Here is a 15,634-nt window from a genome sequence, read left to right on the forward strand (position 1 = left end):
GACAGTGTTTTGAGTGGGCATGGTAAGGTGGTGGATTGTGGGTAATGGAGGGGTCGTAGAGGGTTGTGGGAAGGGGAGGGGGAGCTGACAAGGCACTATGTGCAAAGTGAAAGCTCTGTGTTCATCAAACAGCATCTGGATCTCTCCCTCTGGCTTTCCTCTCCATCTTCCACCCAACTCACTACGGCAGGCAGACGAGACAAAACAAGTACCGTTTCCTTCAAAGGAGTTCTAGAAGCCTCTTTCTTGTCATCTTCACACAACAAGTAGCATAGTAAAATAAAATAACATAAAATAAAATAAAAAGAAAACATGAGACCAACTGCCCCAGTACATACAATATAACTTTTTATATACTCCATAGAGTAAGTTAGATTACCACACGTATCCATAACCCCCCCCAAGATCCTAATCATCATCATCATCAGAAACCTCTCACTTAAATAACAGAAGAGCCAAACGACATCAAAGCAGGAGAACCATCCTGAGACTTTAAAATGCAACCAGCTGTTTTACAATCACAGTCATCAAAGCTTAGTGTGTGTGTGGCGGGAGGGAGGCAGCACACAGCAACATTTTCCATCCACTAAACAAATGTGCTCAATCAGGGAATAAAAGATGCTTAACAGAAGAACATAGTAGCAGTTTAAAAACATCTCAAACCATCCCAAATAGGGTGAATGAACAGAAAAGTGGTCAAGTCAATGCCAATCCTCCACTACCTTCTCTTGGTTTGGAAAAAGCCAGTAACCAGCATATAACTCTGTTTAAGTTAAGAGTTTCATAAACTAGTCTGTATGCCCTGCTCTCCGATATCAAGTACAGTACATACAGCAAGTCCAGCCCTATGTGTTTGGTCGGGTGGGGAGGGAGGGATTGGCTGTAGGGTGCGGTATTGAACTTCATTGGGTTGCCAACACTAGGACAGGCCTGAGCTGGCCTGAGCTGGAAAGGAGAGGTTGTCCGTATTGGAGGATGACCAAGAGAGGAGGAAGATGAGAGTAACAGCCCTGCAGGACACTGAGGTGAAACATGAATACTAAATATCCATATATTTTCAGAAAATGTAAATGTCTAATAAAATATAGGATGTGTTATGAAGTTCTACTCCCAATTGATTAGGAGAAATTCAAATATCACATTAAACAAAACATTTTAAGTAAATACATTTAGGAGAGACTTTTCATTTTCATTAAATCCCACCACATTTGTTGAATCCTGATCTCGGATAGATGGATGGATGGAAGGTTACATAGCACATCTGTAGTCTGTGTGATCCACACAGCTCTCACTGGAGAACTGACCTAAATATTTCAGACGTTTCTCAAAAATGTATCTGTGTCTTTCTTCTAGCCAGCCATACTGTATCTCTAATCTCAGAGGACAAGGGAAAGGAATGAAGTTTCTTGTTTTTGTACATGACCGAAAGGGAATCGGTGTAACATATTAAAGGGAGACAATGCATTTCACAAAAGTATCAGATTTCAGAGGAAACAAAAACCTTCGCCCAGTTAAAAACACTCACAAAGACTGAGCTACATCTCATCATCTTGTCACACATCACAGGTGTTTGCATTTCAACATATTTTTCACTGTTTTTTCATCTTCACAGCAGACTGATAAACAAAGAAAAGACAACACTGAATGTTCACCTTCCTTGGCGCTTTAAAACTCCTCTTTTTCCGGTTGGATGATGCTCGTCACAGATGCTGTTATGGAACATAAGGGAAACCCTGGGAGATCTACTCTGCTAGCACTAACCATTGTTTGGTGGCTGCAGAGTACAAACACACAAACTCATACAACTTTCACCACTTCAACAGATCAACAATAAAAAAGAAACCATCTATTTAATTACACTAAAATAGAACTGTTGAAGTCACTAGAGTGACAGTACTTGCTCTCATGTGGGGTTCAAATCATGAGGGATTACCCTTCGCTCAAAGCTTTACCTATGAACTTCTCTCATCTTTGTCTGCAAACCTCTACCTCAGTGTCCACCATGACAGTCTGTAAGACTGTAACTCTAACACAGTGATCTACAGTATCTGAGGAACCTGAGGAGAGACAGCAGGTGGAACTTCAGGAAGCCTTTAAAAGGGTAGTGGGTGAATTACACCTTTGCTACATTTAGCGTGGAGCGAAGTCCAATGAATCCTACTGTGGTGTCTGACTTCTGTTGTACAGCAAAGCCCACAACATCACTGTACTGTAAGCCATGATATTTGCCTTCCAAAAAATCTTGAGGTCCCAGAACTAAAGTGATCTACTTCACTGTGGTCTGGAGTCTGTGCACAGAGGCGTGCATGGTCATGGGAGCAACCAAGAGGGCTGCTCATCCAAGTGGCTAACACAGAAGGCTGTTTTCTCTCACCAGAGTGGTATACAAAACCAAGCCTTTGGTTTTTCTAAAAGCCACAATAGCACTGTGGTTGTGTTATATACCGGAATACCATACAGCTACGGTATTTCCAGTACTATTAAAACATATGTTCTCCCAAGACAGGAAAGGCCCCAAAACTTTACGATTTGTTGATTTTCTTCTAATATTTTTTTAGTCATTTAACTTTTTTTTTATACTCTTCAGTCACGAGGCATGACAACATTTGATCTAAAGAAAACGTCTTTGCACTAAACAACATTCAAATAAAACATGGCACAGGACAAGGTTTCCTCTTGTTTTCATAGTTCAGTCTTTGAAATATCAAATCCTTTTCTTTCAAAGTATTCTGTACATTAAAATGGAAAACTTTGACTATTTTCATTTGTTTCTTTAAAAATGAAGTTGTATTTATATATCTATATATATTTATATATCCTCTTCTTTTGATTTAGCTTTTTTGTAAATTGTGCAAATTCAGCAGTAACACAAGTGGCACACCACTGGAGAGAGTAGGTAGTTGATAAAAACACACCACTGGAGAGAGTAGGTAGTTGATAAAAACACACCACTGGAGAGAGTAGGTAGTTGATAAAAACACAAAATCTAAAGCTAAATCACACAAAAAAAAAAAAAGAATCTGAAAATCAAAATGACGTCCATGAAAGTCGATGAAGTCGCTGACACGTCAGAAGCTTCCATTGAGAGGGGAGTTATATACATGAAGTCCTTTCTCCATAGCCCCCCTAATATATATATATATATATATATATATATATATATATATATTATAGATCTATCTCCTGGCCTCTTTAGCCAGCTGCTTCACAGTCCCGGCTCTGGGTAGATGGATCAACACGGAAGACAAACTGAAACCAGTGATGAAGACCGTTATGATAAGACACTTTCTCGGGGTGACAGACGTTACGTGTTTATAAATGAAGGGTTGTCTGGATGGGCCGGAGCCCAGGCCTAACTCTGGTGGGTCTCCAGTGTACTGCTTGTGTCCTTGCAGTCCTAATGCGTTGTGTTGGGGGTCAGGGGCTGGCGTCAGTGAGAGAAGGCCTGGCTGCTACCTTCTCCGCCCCTCAGTGGCGGGCCGTTCCTCAGCTGGCCAGGGCCATGGTGTCGATGACCTGCTCCAGCTTACTGCGCAGTCTCTGCCTGCGAGACTGCTCGTCCTTCTGCAGTGAAGACAGGATCTGGGGAGGGAGGAGAGAGGGATGGAGAAGAGAGCAATGAGCGAGAGGAAGACAGATCATCAGGGTGGACCACCAGCAGAGAAAGTCTATCAGAACATCTGTCAGTCTGTGTAAACAGCTGTTGAATCAAACATGCTGTCATGGCGGCATGAGCAGGCAATGTATTGGTATTTACAATACCAAAGGCATATAAACAGTTGATCTCTTCCCCGACAAACACAATACACTTGTTTAGTCCAGGTGTGAACCTGGAACACTGAATTTCTACTATATGACATTGCATAGATGAAAAATTTGATCAAACAGGCGGATGACTGAAGAAGCTGCAAGAGGTGGATATACATAGAAAGCACAGCTGAGGTGCTGTATGTACTATGGTATTATGGGAACTGGAAGAGGAGGTGCCGGTGGGTCCATCAGAGAGCTGTGTACTAGCTGTTAGGGTGTCATGCAGCAGGCTGCATTATGGACTGCTAATGCGCCTTGTGTTAGTGCTGTTGTGAGGAATGAGGGGGGGGGGGGGGGACCCTGCAGCCGCCCGCAACAGGAGCCATAATGAGCCTTAATGAAGGGGAGCGGTTGCTTAAATGGAGGCAGCTGCAGCTCTCGCCTCAACCACAGGAGCCAGCACTGCAGATAGAGGAGGGGCGAGAGAGGGGTCGAGATGGGGTCTGATGCTGACTGGAGATGACTGAATATACCCCACTCACTTCCAACAACACTCTACCATTCCCACCACCGCAGCTCTCTACCCCCAGGTAAGAAGGATTGTCTGAGCCGACAGAGCTACACATTGTTTACGTGTTTGTGAAGGCCACAACGGGAAAGGGGATGCCTAGTCAGTTGCACAACTGAATGCATTCAACAGAAATCTGTCTTCCGCATTTAACCCATCCCCTCTGGCCTTAATCAAGGGCAGACAGCTGATTTTCACACCTCGCCAACTAGGGGATTTCAACCAGCGACCTTTCGGTTACTGGCCCAACGCACTTAACCGCTAGGCTACCTGCCACCCCAGGCACACAAACTCAGAGTGAGTATAGTACAGAAGCTATCCTAGCACTGCCTCTCTTCCTGGCTGGCTGGCTGGCCGACTGTCTGTCTGTCTGTCTGTCTGTCTGTCTGTCTGTCTGTCTGTCTGTCTGTCTGTCTGTCTGTCTGTCTGTCTGTCTGTCTGTCTGTCTGTCTGTCTGTCTGTCTGTCTGTCTGTCTGTCTGTCTGTCTGTCTGTCTGTCTGTCTGTCTGTCTGTCTGTCTGTCCGTCCGTCTGTCCGTCCGTCCGTCCGTCCTAATGTCTGGGAGTGGACGGAGGGGACAGAGAGGAGGGAGATTATGCACTGCTTCATAATCTCTTCATTTCCACAGCCTAGTCTTTCTTAGTCACTGGCCTCAGCCCTCTCTAGGCTGCTTGGCTCAGCTCAGTTCTCTGACAATTTGCACAAAGTGTACACTCTCATTCACATCTCCGACATGGAGTAGCTATACTACACTGGCTCTGCCTGAACGAATAAGCAATGTTTCAAGAATGATTAGTCCCTCTATTTTGGTGGGAAAATCTATTTATGCACATGCAATTAATGAACTTGAAAGGATAGCACATGGGAGAATTAATAAAACACATACTGTGGTCAATTAGCTTCATAATATGTACCTTAATGGTTTTAATAGCTGCATGCAATTATGGACATCTACTCAGTAATCTATTAATTGAATTAGAACGCCCACATTCCATTCATCAGGAAAACAAGAGGGCAGAGCTGGTGCTTCTGCATTGTTTTTTAATTTATTTTTTTTAATTTATTTTTATTTCACCTTTATTTAACCAGGTAGGCTAGTTCAGAACAAGTTCTCATTTGCAACTGCGACCTGGCCAAGATAAAGCATAGCCATTCGACACATACAACAACACAGAGTTACACATGGAATAAACAAAACATACAGTCAATAATACAGTAGAACAGAAGAAAACAAAAAGTCTATATACAGTGAGTGCGAATGAGGTAAGTTAAGGCAATAAATAGGCCATGGTGGCAAAGTAATTGCAATATAGTAATTAAACACTGGAATTGTAGATGTGCAGAAGATGAATGTGCAAGTAGATATACTGGGGTGCAAAGGAGCAAGATAAATAAATAAATACAGTATGGGGATGAGGTAGGTAGATAGATAGATGGGCTGTTTACAGATGGGCTATGTACAGGTGCAGTGATCTGTGAGCTGCTCTGATAGCTGGTGCTTAAAGCTAGTGAGGGAGATATGAGTCTCCAGCTTCAGAGATTTTTGCAGTTCGTTCCAGTCATTGGCAGCAGAGAACTGGAAGGAAAGACGACCAAAGGAGGAATTGGCTTTGAGGGTGACCAGTGAGATATACCTGCTGGAGCGCGTGCTACGAGTGGGTGCTGCAATGGTGACCAGTGAGCTGAGATAAGGCGGGGCTTTACCTAGCAGAGACTTGTAGATAACCTGTAGCCAGTGGGTTTGGCGACGAGTATGATGCGAGTGCCAACCAACGAGAGCGTACAGGTCGCAATGGTGGGTAATGTATGGGGCTTTGGTGACAAAACGGATGGCACTGTGATAGACTGCATCCAGTTTGTTGAGTAGAGTGTTGGAGGCTATTTTATAGATGACATCACCGAAGTCGAGGATCGGTAGGATGGTCAGTTTTACAAGGGTATGTTTGGCAGCATGAGTGAAGGAGGCTTTGTTGCGATATAGGAAGCCGATTCTAGATTTAATTTTGGATTGGAGCTGATCAATGTGAGTCTGGAAGGAGAGTTTACAGTCTAACCAGACACCCAGATATTTGTAGTTGTCCACGTATTCTAAGTCAGAGCCGTCCAGAGTAGTGATGCTGGACGGGCGAGCAGGTGCGGGCAGTGATCGATTGCATAGCATGCATTTAGTTTTACTTGCGTTTAAGAGCAGTTGGAGGCCACGGAAGGAGAGTTGTATGGCATTGAAGCGCGTCTGGAGGTTAGTTAACACAGTGTCCAAAGAGGGGCCAGAAGTATACAGAATGGTGTCGTCTGCGTAGAGGTGGATCAGAGAATCACCAGCAGCAAGAGCAACATCATTGATGTATACAGAGAAGAGAGTTGGCCCGAGAATTGAACCCTGTGGCACACCCATAGAGACTACCAGAGGTCCGGACAACAGGCCCTCCGATTTGACACACTGAACTCTATCAGAGAAGTAGTTGGTAAACCAGGAAAGGCAATCATTTGAGAAACCAAGGTTGTCGAGTCTTCCAATAAGAATGTGGTGATTGACAGAGTCGAAAGCCTTGGCCAGGTCGATGAATATGGCTGCACAGTAATGTCTCTTATCGATGGCGGTTATGATGTCGTTTAGGACCTTGAGCGTGGCTGAGGTGCACCCATGACCAGCTCTGAAACCAGATTGCATAGCGGAGATGGTACGGTGGGTTTCGAAATGGTCGGTAATCTGTTTGTTAACTTGGCTTTCTAAGACCTTAGAAAGACAGGGTAGGATAGATATAGGTCTGTAGCAGTTTGGGTCTAGAGTGTCACCCCCTTTGAAGAGGAGGTGCTCTTATTCTCCATGGACTTTACAGTGTCCCAGAACTTTTTTGAGTTAGTACTACAGGATGCAAATTTCTGTTTGAAAAAGCTAGCCTTAGGTTTTCTAACTGCCTGTGTATATTTGTTCCTAACTTCCCTGAAAAGTTGCATATCACAGGGGCTATTCGATGCTAATGCAGAACGCCACAGGATGTTTTTGTGCTGGTCAAGGGCAGACAGGTCTGGAGTGAACCAAGGACTATATCTATTCCTAGTTAAAAAAAAATGGAGTGCGGCATGCTTATTTAACCTGTTAGGGCTAGGGGGCAGTATTTGCACGGCTGGATAATTTTTTTTTACCCGATTGAATCTGGTTACTAATCCTACCCAGTAACTAGAATATGCATATACTTATTATATATGGATAGAAAACACTCTAAAGTTTCTAAAACTGTTTGAATGGTGTCTGTGAGTATAACAGAACTCATTTGGCAGGCAAAACCCTGAGACATTTTCTGACAGGAAGTGGATACCTGATGTGTTGTATTACCTTTAAACCTATCCCATTGAAAAACACAGGGGCTGAGGAATATTTTGGCACTTCCTATTGCTTCCACTAGATGTCACCAGCCTTTACAAAGTGTTTTGAGTCTTCTGGAGGGAGATCTGACCGAACAAGAGCCATGGAACGATGATGGCCCATTAGACACCTGGCGCGCGAGTTCATGTTGGGTACCCTCGTTCCAATACGTTATAAAAGAGTATGCATTCGTCCACCTTGAATATTATTCATGTTCTGGTTAAAAAAGGCCCTAATGATTTATGCTATACAACGTTTGACATGTTTGAACGAACGTAAATATATTTTTTCCCCTCGTTCATGACGAGAAGTCCGGCTGGCTTAGATCATGTGCTAACAAGACGGAGATTTTTGGACATAAATGATGAGCTTTTTTGATCAAAACTACATTCGTTATGGACCTGTGATACCTGGAAGTGACATCTGATGAAGAGAATCAAAGGTAATGGATTATTTACATAGTATTTTCGATTTTAGATCTCCCCAACATGACGTCTAGTCTGTATCGCAACGCGTATTTTTCTGGGCGCAGTGCTCAGATTATTGCAAAGTGTGATTTCCCAGTAAGGTTATTTTTAAATCTGGCAAGTTGATTGCGTTCAAGAGATGTAAATCTATAATTCTTTAAATGACAATATAATATTTTACCAATGTTTTCTAATTTTAATTATTTAATTTGTGGTGTTGACTTGACTGCCGGTTATTGGAGGGAAACGATTTCCTCAACATCAATGCCATAGTAAAACGCTGTTTTTGGATATAAATATGAACTTGATAGAACTAAAAATGCATGCATTGTCTAACATAATGTCCTAGGAGTGTCATCTGATGGAGATTGTAAAAGGTTAGTGCATCATTTTAGCTGGTTTTATGGTTTTGGTGACCCTGTCTTTGAATTGACAAAACATTACACACAACTCTTGTAAATGTACTGTCCTAACATACTCTAAATGTATGCTTTCGCCGTAAAACCTTTTTGAAATCGTAAAACGTGGTTAGATTAAGGAGATGTTTATCTTTCAAAGGGTGTAAAATAGTTGTATGTTTGAAAAATTTGAATTTTGACATTTATTTGGATTCAAATTTGCCGCTCTTGAAATGCACCTGCTGTTGATGGAGTGCACCACGGGTGGGACGCTAGCGTCCCACCTAGCCCATAGAGGTTAAGATGATGAGGAAGGCACTTTTAAAGAATAGCCAGGCATCATCTACTGACGGGATGAGGTCAATGTCATTCCAGGATACCAAGGCCAGGTCGATTAGAAAATCCTGCTTGCAGTAGTCTTTTAGGGAGCGTTTGACAGTGATGAGGGGTAGTCGTTTGGTCGCAGACCCATTACGGATGCAGGCAATGAGGCAGTGATCGCTGAGATCTTGATTGAAAACAGCAGAGGTGTATTTGGAGTGCGAGTTAGTTAGGATGACATCTATGAGGGTGCCCGTGTTTACGGATTAGGGGTTGTACCTGGTAGGTTCATTGATAATTTGTTTGAGATTGAGGGCATCAAGCTTAGATTGTAGGATGGCCGGGGTGTTAAGCATGTCCCAGTTTAGGTCACCTAGTAGCACGAGCTCAGAAGATAGATGGGGGGCAATCAATTCACATATGGTATCGAGGGCACAGCTGGGGGCAGAGGGAGGTCCATAGCAAGCGGCAACAGTGAGAGACTTGTTTCTGGAAAGGTGAACTTTTAGAAGTAGAAGCTCGAATTGTTTGGGTACAGACTTGGATAGTAATACAGAACTCTGCAGGCTATCTTTGCAGTAGGTTGCAATACCGCCCCCTTTGGCAGTTCAATCTTGGCGGAAAATGTTATAGTTAGCGATGGAGATTTCAGGGTTTTTGGTGGTTTTCCTAAGCCAGGATTCACAACACGGCTAAGACATCCGGGTTGGCAGAGTGTGCTAAAGCAGTGAGTAAAACAAACTTAGGGAGGAGGCTTCTAATGTTAACATGCATGAAACCAAGGCTTTTACGGTTACAGAAATCAACAAATGAGAGCACCTGGGGAGTGGGAGTGGAGCTAGGCACTGCAGGACCTGGATTAACCTCCACATCACCAGAGGATCAGAGGAGAAGCAGGATAAGGGTACGGCTAAAGGCCATACGAACTGGCCGTCTAGTACATTCGGAACAGAGAGTAAATGGAGCAGGTTTCTGGCCAAGATAGCGTAGATTCAAAGCATAGTGTACAGACAAAGGTAAGGTAGGATGTGAGTACATTGGAGGTAAACCTAGGCATTGAGTAATGATGAGAGATATAGTCTCTAGAGACGTTTAAACCATGTGATGTCATCGCATACGTAGGAGGTGGAACAACATGGTTGGTTAAGGCATATTGAGCAGGGCTAGAGGCTACAGTAAAATAAGACAGTAATCACTAACCAGGACAGTAATGGACGAGGCATATAAATATTAGAGAGAGGCATGCGTAGCCAAGTGAACATATGGGTCCAGTGAGTGGTTGGGCTGACTGGAGACATGGCGATTCAGACAGTTAGCATGCCGATGCTAACAAGCTAACAGTTAGTAGGCCAGGGCTAAACAAGCTAGCAGTTAGCAGACCGGGCTAGCAAGCTAGCAGTTAGCAGACCGGGTTAGCAAGCAAGCAGTTGGCAGACCAGGGATAGCAGTTAGCAGACCGGGGCAGGCAAGCTAGCAGTTAGCAGACCGGGGCAAGCAAGCTAGCAGTTAACAGACCGGGGCTAGCAAGTTAGCCTTTGGGGGACGTCGCGATGGGGGTAAGTCTGTTTTTGCCTCTTCGTGCGGTGGCGTCGATAGACCAGTCGTGGAATTAGTAGGGTTCCAAGTAGCTCTAGGTAGCTAGTAGGCCGCGGTTAGCAGAATGGGCCTTCAGCGGATGTCGCGCCTGAGGAGCCTGTTGGAATCCTTGGGCAGATGATGTCAGTATTCCAGTCGTAGAGGATCGACGGGGTTCCGTGCTCCGTACCAGCAGTAGAAGGAGTCTGGGTATTGTGGCCCGGGAGTGGGCTTTGGTGGTAGCACAGGAGCCCTGGCCGGGCTAGCTTCAGGCTAATTGGTGCCTGCTCTGTGATGGAAACACTAGCCTGGAGTAGTCACTGGGGATTGCGGTTAGCTAGTTGCGAAGATCCAGATGAAAATGTTCAGAGTTTGCGGTCGGAATCCGGGGATATGGAGGGGGAAAAAGTAATAATAATAGGTCCGTTATGCTCTGGTTTGAGTCACGTTGTTTGAACTGGCGAGAGCTTTCCGAGCTAAAGGTTAGCTGATGACCGCTAGCAATGGTTTGCTGACTGATAGCTGGTAGGTAGTTAGCTGGCTAGCTAGCTTCAGTTGAGGGATTCCAGATCCGAAGTAAATAGAAATACTTTAGAAAAAAAACAGATCCACGCCACATTGGGTGAGGCGGTTTGCAGGAGAGTATTTAGAAGTTGAGGTTAAGGAAAATATTTAAAAAAGATATGCGAAGAAAATGATGTAAAAAGATATATACAAGGGACACGACAGGACAAAGACAAAGACGTTTGACTGCTACGGCATCTTGGATTTCTCATGCATGCATCACCCCTTCAACATACAGAAACAACGGAGATTCTATTCTGATCTCTTCAAATTGTGACTGACAAATCTAACTCATTTGAATAATATATCTATATCATTATGATGTCTATGATTAATATCTTCATAATATACTGGTGACTCACCTCATCTTTGTACTTGACGATGTAGGAGTAGATCTCATGCAGGGCACTCATGCTGTTGAACTGGCTGAGGTGCAGCCGGGACTGTTCAGCCAGGTAGGCACTCATGTCCTGGTCACTGATGGCTGGCATACGGGAGATGTCGGAGTAGTACCTGCAGGACAGGAGGGGAGCAGGAGAGAAGAGGGGTTAGGGGTTAGCATCCTGGACTGGAGAGGACACCTCTTTAGTTAGGTATGTGAAGGACTGGATTACAAGGAGAAGTACTTGTCAACAACCATCTGGTCAACTCTCCATCACCATAAACACCTCTGATATATTTTTGATCAACTGTTTACATGCTAAGTACATACTACTGTACATCTGCTTGACATAAACCATGAGATGGACAATCTTACAGTCTGTGGAGTTGAGATCTGTGTCATACATACCTCTCCACCCAGTTCTTGTAGTTAGGGATATCCTTTGCATAGAGCAGCTTGTTAGAGGGCGAGTCTTTGCCCAGCTTGTGTTCTGATGTGGAGCAAGAGTCCATGAAGGTCTGGGCCACCACAGACAGACAGGCGTCTGTGATGCTGTTCTTATGGATGTCAAACACAAACTGGGGGTTCTTGATCACGTTTACCCAGAACCGCAGAGGCAGGCTGGGATGGGAGAGTGAGAGAGGATGTTTCATCATGAGGAGATGTGTCAACAACCATTCACATTATACAACCAAAACATACAGGCACTCAATGTTTGTAATTTGTCTCACCAGTTACTCTTCCAGGTGTGCCGTACGTCTGAGTCTGATATGGAGTGTTTGTCGGCCTGCTCGTCCAGGAAGTCAAACATGTACTTGATGGCGAGAGGCAGGGCGCTGCCACGGTGGGCCGTGCTGAAGATGGTCTCAAACAGGTCGTCCACAAACTTCTGTAACGTACCCTGAGGAGAGGACAGAGGTTTAGTTGCCAGGGTTATTCTCCAATTACACACCTACAGACTTCAAATCAACCAACAGAGATTCATTTCTCCCCACAGCGACCAGCATCTTTAAGGGGGGGTGGCTGTGGAGAGGACGCCACATTTTGCTGCTCCAACATCAAAATACTGAGATGTGCTGGTTTAGCAGACAGACAGACCTACGTGAGCTATCGGAATTCCTTTCACTTCTCTGCATCACGCACCACGAAACATTCAATCCCACAACAAATGACCTGTCTCCTGCTATTTTCTCTTCTCTACTCCCCCCTTTATATTTATCTATCTTGTTTTTATTATGAATCGAAATTGACCACCCAAGAGGCTTGTAAACAGCGTTTAATTTCCATGGTTTTCTTCCCCTACAATTAGGATGGAAACAATCAGCTCAGTTAGGCGAGAGGAGAGTGGCAGGCAGGCCGGCCCTGTTTGGCCAGTTAACAGGGACTTGGCTGATATGAGGATCGCCAGATGAATACAACACAACAACGGAGGCTGAGCTGTTAACCTGTTAGGGCTAGGGGGCAGTATTGACACAGCCGGATAAAAAACGTACCCGATTTAATCTGGTTACTACTCCTGCCCAGTAACTAGAATATTAATATAATTAATGGCTTTGGATAGAAAACACCCTAAAGTTTCTAAAACTGTTTGAATGGTGTCTGTGAGTATAACAGAACTCATATGGCAGGCCAAAACCTGAGAAGATTCCATGCAGGAAGTGGCCTGTCTGAGAAGTTGTGTTTCATCTTGGCTCTTTTTATTGAAGACTGAGGATCTTTGCAATAACGTGACACTTCCTACGGCTCCCATAGGCTCTCAGAGCCCGGGAAAAAGCTGAACGATATCGAGGCAGGCTCTGGCTGAAACACTTTATCGCTTTTGGCAAGTGGCCGCTCAGAGTACTATGGGCTTAGGCGCATGCCCGAGTCGACCGAATGCTTTCTTTTCTTTTGTCTGTTTACCTAAACGCAGATTCCCGGTCGGAATATTATCGCTTTTTTATGAGAAAAATGGCATAAAAATTGATTTTAAACAGCTGTTGACATGCTTCGAAGTACGGTAATGGAATATTTAGAATTTTTTTGTCACGAATTGCGCCATGCTCGTCACCCTTATTTACCCTTTCGGATAGTGTCTTGAACGCACGAACAAAACGCCGCTGTTTGGATATAACGATGGATTATTTTGGACCAAACCAACATTTGTTATTGAAGTAGAAGTCCTGGGAGTGCATTCTGACGAAGACAGCAAAGGTAATAACATTTTTCTTATAGTAAATCTGACTTTGATGAGTGCTAAACTTGCTGGGTGTCTAAATAGCTAGCCCTGTGATGCCGGGCTATCTACTGAGAATATTGCAAAATGTGCTTTCACCGAAAAGCTATTTTAAAATCGGACATATCGAGTGCATAGAGGAGTTCTGTATCTATAATTCTTAAAATAATTGTTATGCTTTTTGTGAACGTTTATCGTGAGTAATTTAGTAAATTCACCGGCAGTGTTCGGTGGGAATGCTAGTCACATGCTAGTCACATGCTAATGTAAAAAGCTGGTTTTTGATATAAATATTGACTTGATTGAACAAAACATGCATGTATTGTATAACATAATGTCCTAGGGTTGTCATCTGATGAAGATCATCAAAGGTTAGTGCTACATTTAGCTGTGGTTTGGGTTTATGTGACATTATATGCTAGCTTGAAAAATGGGTGTCTGATTATTTCTGGCTGGGTACTCTGCTGACATAATCTAATGTTTTGCTTTCGTTGTAAAGCCTTTTTGAAATCGGACAGTGTGGTTAGATTAACGAGAGTCTTATCTTTAAAATGGTGCAAAATAGTCATATGTTTGAAAAATTGAAGGTTTTGCATTTCTAAGGTATTTGAATAACGCGCCACGGGATTACACTGGCTGTTGAGTAGGTCCCACCTAGCACATAGAGGTTAAAGAGACAGGCATATCAAGGGACTATCGGAAAAAAAGAGGTCCTCTTCACACTGGAAAACTGTTTACATTTTCGTGGTCCTAGAGTCAGGAAATTGAATACATTGAGTGGAGTTACTGCTTTCAATACATGTCAAAAATGATCATTGGCAAAAATGGAGTTCAAGGTTTTCATCTGACAGCGACTGTATGGAGGGCATTTCAGTGACTTATTCAACATTCAGATGAGTTGACTTACATCAACAGTACTGTACATGTCTTTTACGAAGGTGTGATATACAGTAGGCTGGCCTGGCGTCTATGTAATCTTACCTTGGTGGCGAGCAGACGGGTCAGATAGATCTCAGAGACCATCTTGCTGCCGCGGTCTCCCTCGCGCTGGTCAGAGTGGTCGTGGTTCTTGACCAGGTGCCACAGCTTGGTACCACTCTCCAGGTCAGGGGTGATCATGGGGGTGCGGGAGCGCAAGCTGTCTGGACTGCTGGCTGTCCGCAACATGCTCTCTGGACGGAGGCAAGAGAGAGACAGAAACATCAGGACAAAGACAGGTTCATCAGGAACACACAATGCAGAGGTCTTTAGAGATCAATGGAACAAGATGTCCAGAACAGAAGACCAGTCTGACTCCCTGGTTCCATGCCCTATTGTGCTGTGAGAGGTTCAACATGAGTTCAAACAGTGATACGCACTCATATAAATCACATATTTCAGGTCAAAATTATGCCTTAAAAAATGTATCTGACCCTTGCCAAGCTCTGGACAAATGTATGTTTGTCCACTATGGACAAACATAAATTAGAAGACAAACATATTTAGTCTGGTGACTGACTAAATAACAGTCACATTTAGTCTAGTGAAGAAAGGGCTCTTTGGACTGTCTATCTGTCCGTCATCCAGCCAGAACAAAGACCATGCCAGCGTGAGGAGCAGTGTCAATCTGTCTGTCACAAGGTCGCAGCCCATGATGCACTGGGACCTGACCCTTGAGATGGAGAAAACATTAATGAGCAAGACAACAGATCCCTGTAGCCTCTCTTATTGTCCGTCAGAGAGGTGGATGGATGGAGTGATTAGGCCTCAACTAAGGAGCGAGGAGAGTTAGCCGACTCATTACTCTCAATTGGCAGACTAACTAATTGGCAAAGTAGGAGAACGAAAACAGTGTGCCTCATTTCATTGGGGCAGGGCCAAGAGAGGAGATAGGAAAGAGAATCTGCTTTCCGTCTTATCATTAGCACACGTTTTTACACCAGCCCTTTCCATCTTTATCTCCCTCGCTTGTCCCCATCCCAAATAACCCATAATGTTATAGTGCTGGATATAATAGAACCCCATACACATTACACCAATATCCTTCC

At 43.9% G+C, this 15,634-nt stretch overlaps 1 protein-coding gene across 2 annotated transcripts in view; it reads right to left on the bottom strand.

Annotated features, from left to right (window-relative positions):
- Window positions 1-3,175: 3,175 nt before the first annotated feature.
- LOC106572368 (plexin-A1) overlaps window positions 3,176-15,634 on the bottom strand; it is a 269,721-nt gene continuing 257,262 nt past the window's right edge. For both annotated transcript variants that reach the window (XM_014146446.3, XM_014146445.3), the window contains exons 28-32: window positions 14,589-14,779; window positions 12,124-12,293; window positions 11,801-12,013; window positions 11,373-11,523; window positions 3,176-3,582 (exon numbers count right to left, since the gene is read on the bottom strand). In XM_014146446.3, coding sequence (XP_014001921.2) covers window positions 3,487-3,582; window positions 11,373-11,523; window positions 11,801-12,013; window positions 12,124-12,293; window positions 14,589-14,779 — 821 coding nt within the window. In that variant the 3' untranslated portion in view covers window positions 3,176-3,486. The remainder of the gene's footprint in view (window positions 3,583-11,372; window positions 11,524-11,800; window positions 12,014-12,123; window positions 12,294-14,588; window positions 14,780-15,634) is intronic.

Source organism: Salmo salar, chromosome 15, assembly GCF_965601325.2.
Source record: "Salmo salar chromosome 15, fSalSal1, whole genome shotgun sequence".
Lineage (NCBI taxonomy): Eukaryota > Metazoa > Chordata > Actinopteri > Salmoniformes > Salmonidae > Salmo > Salmo salar.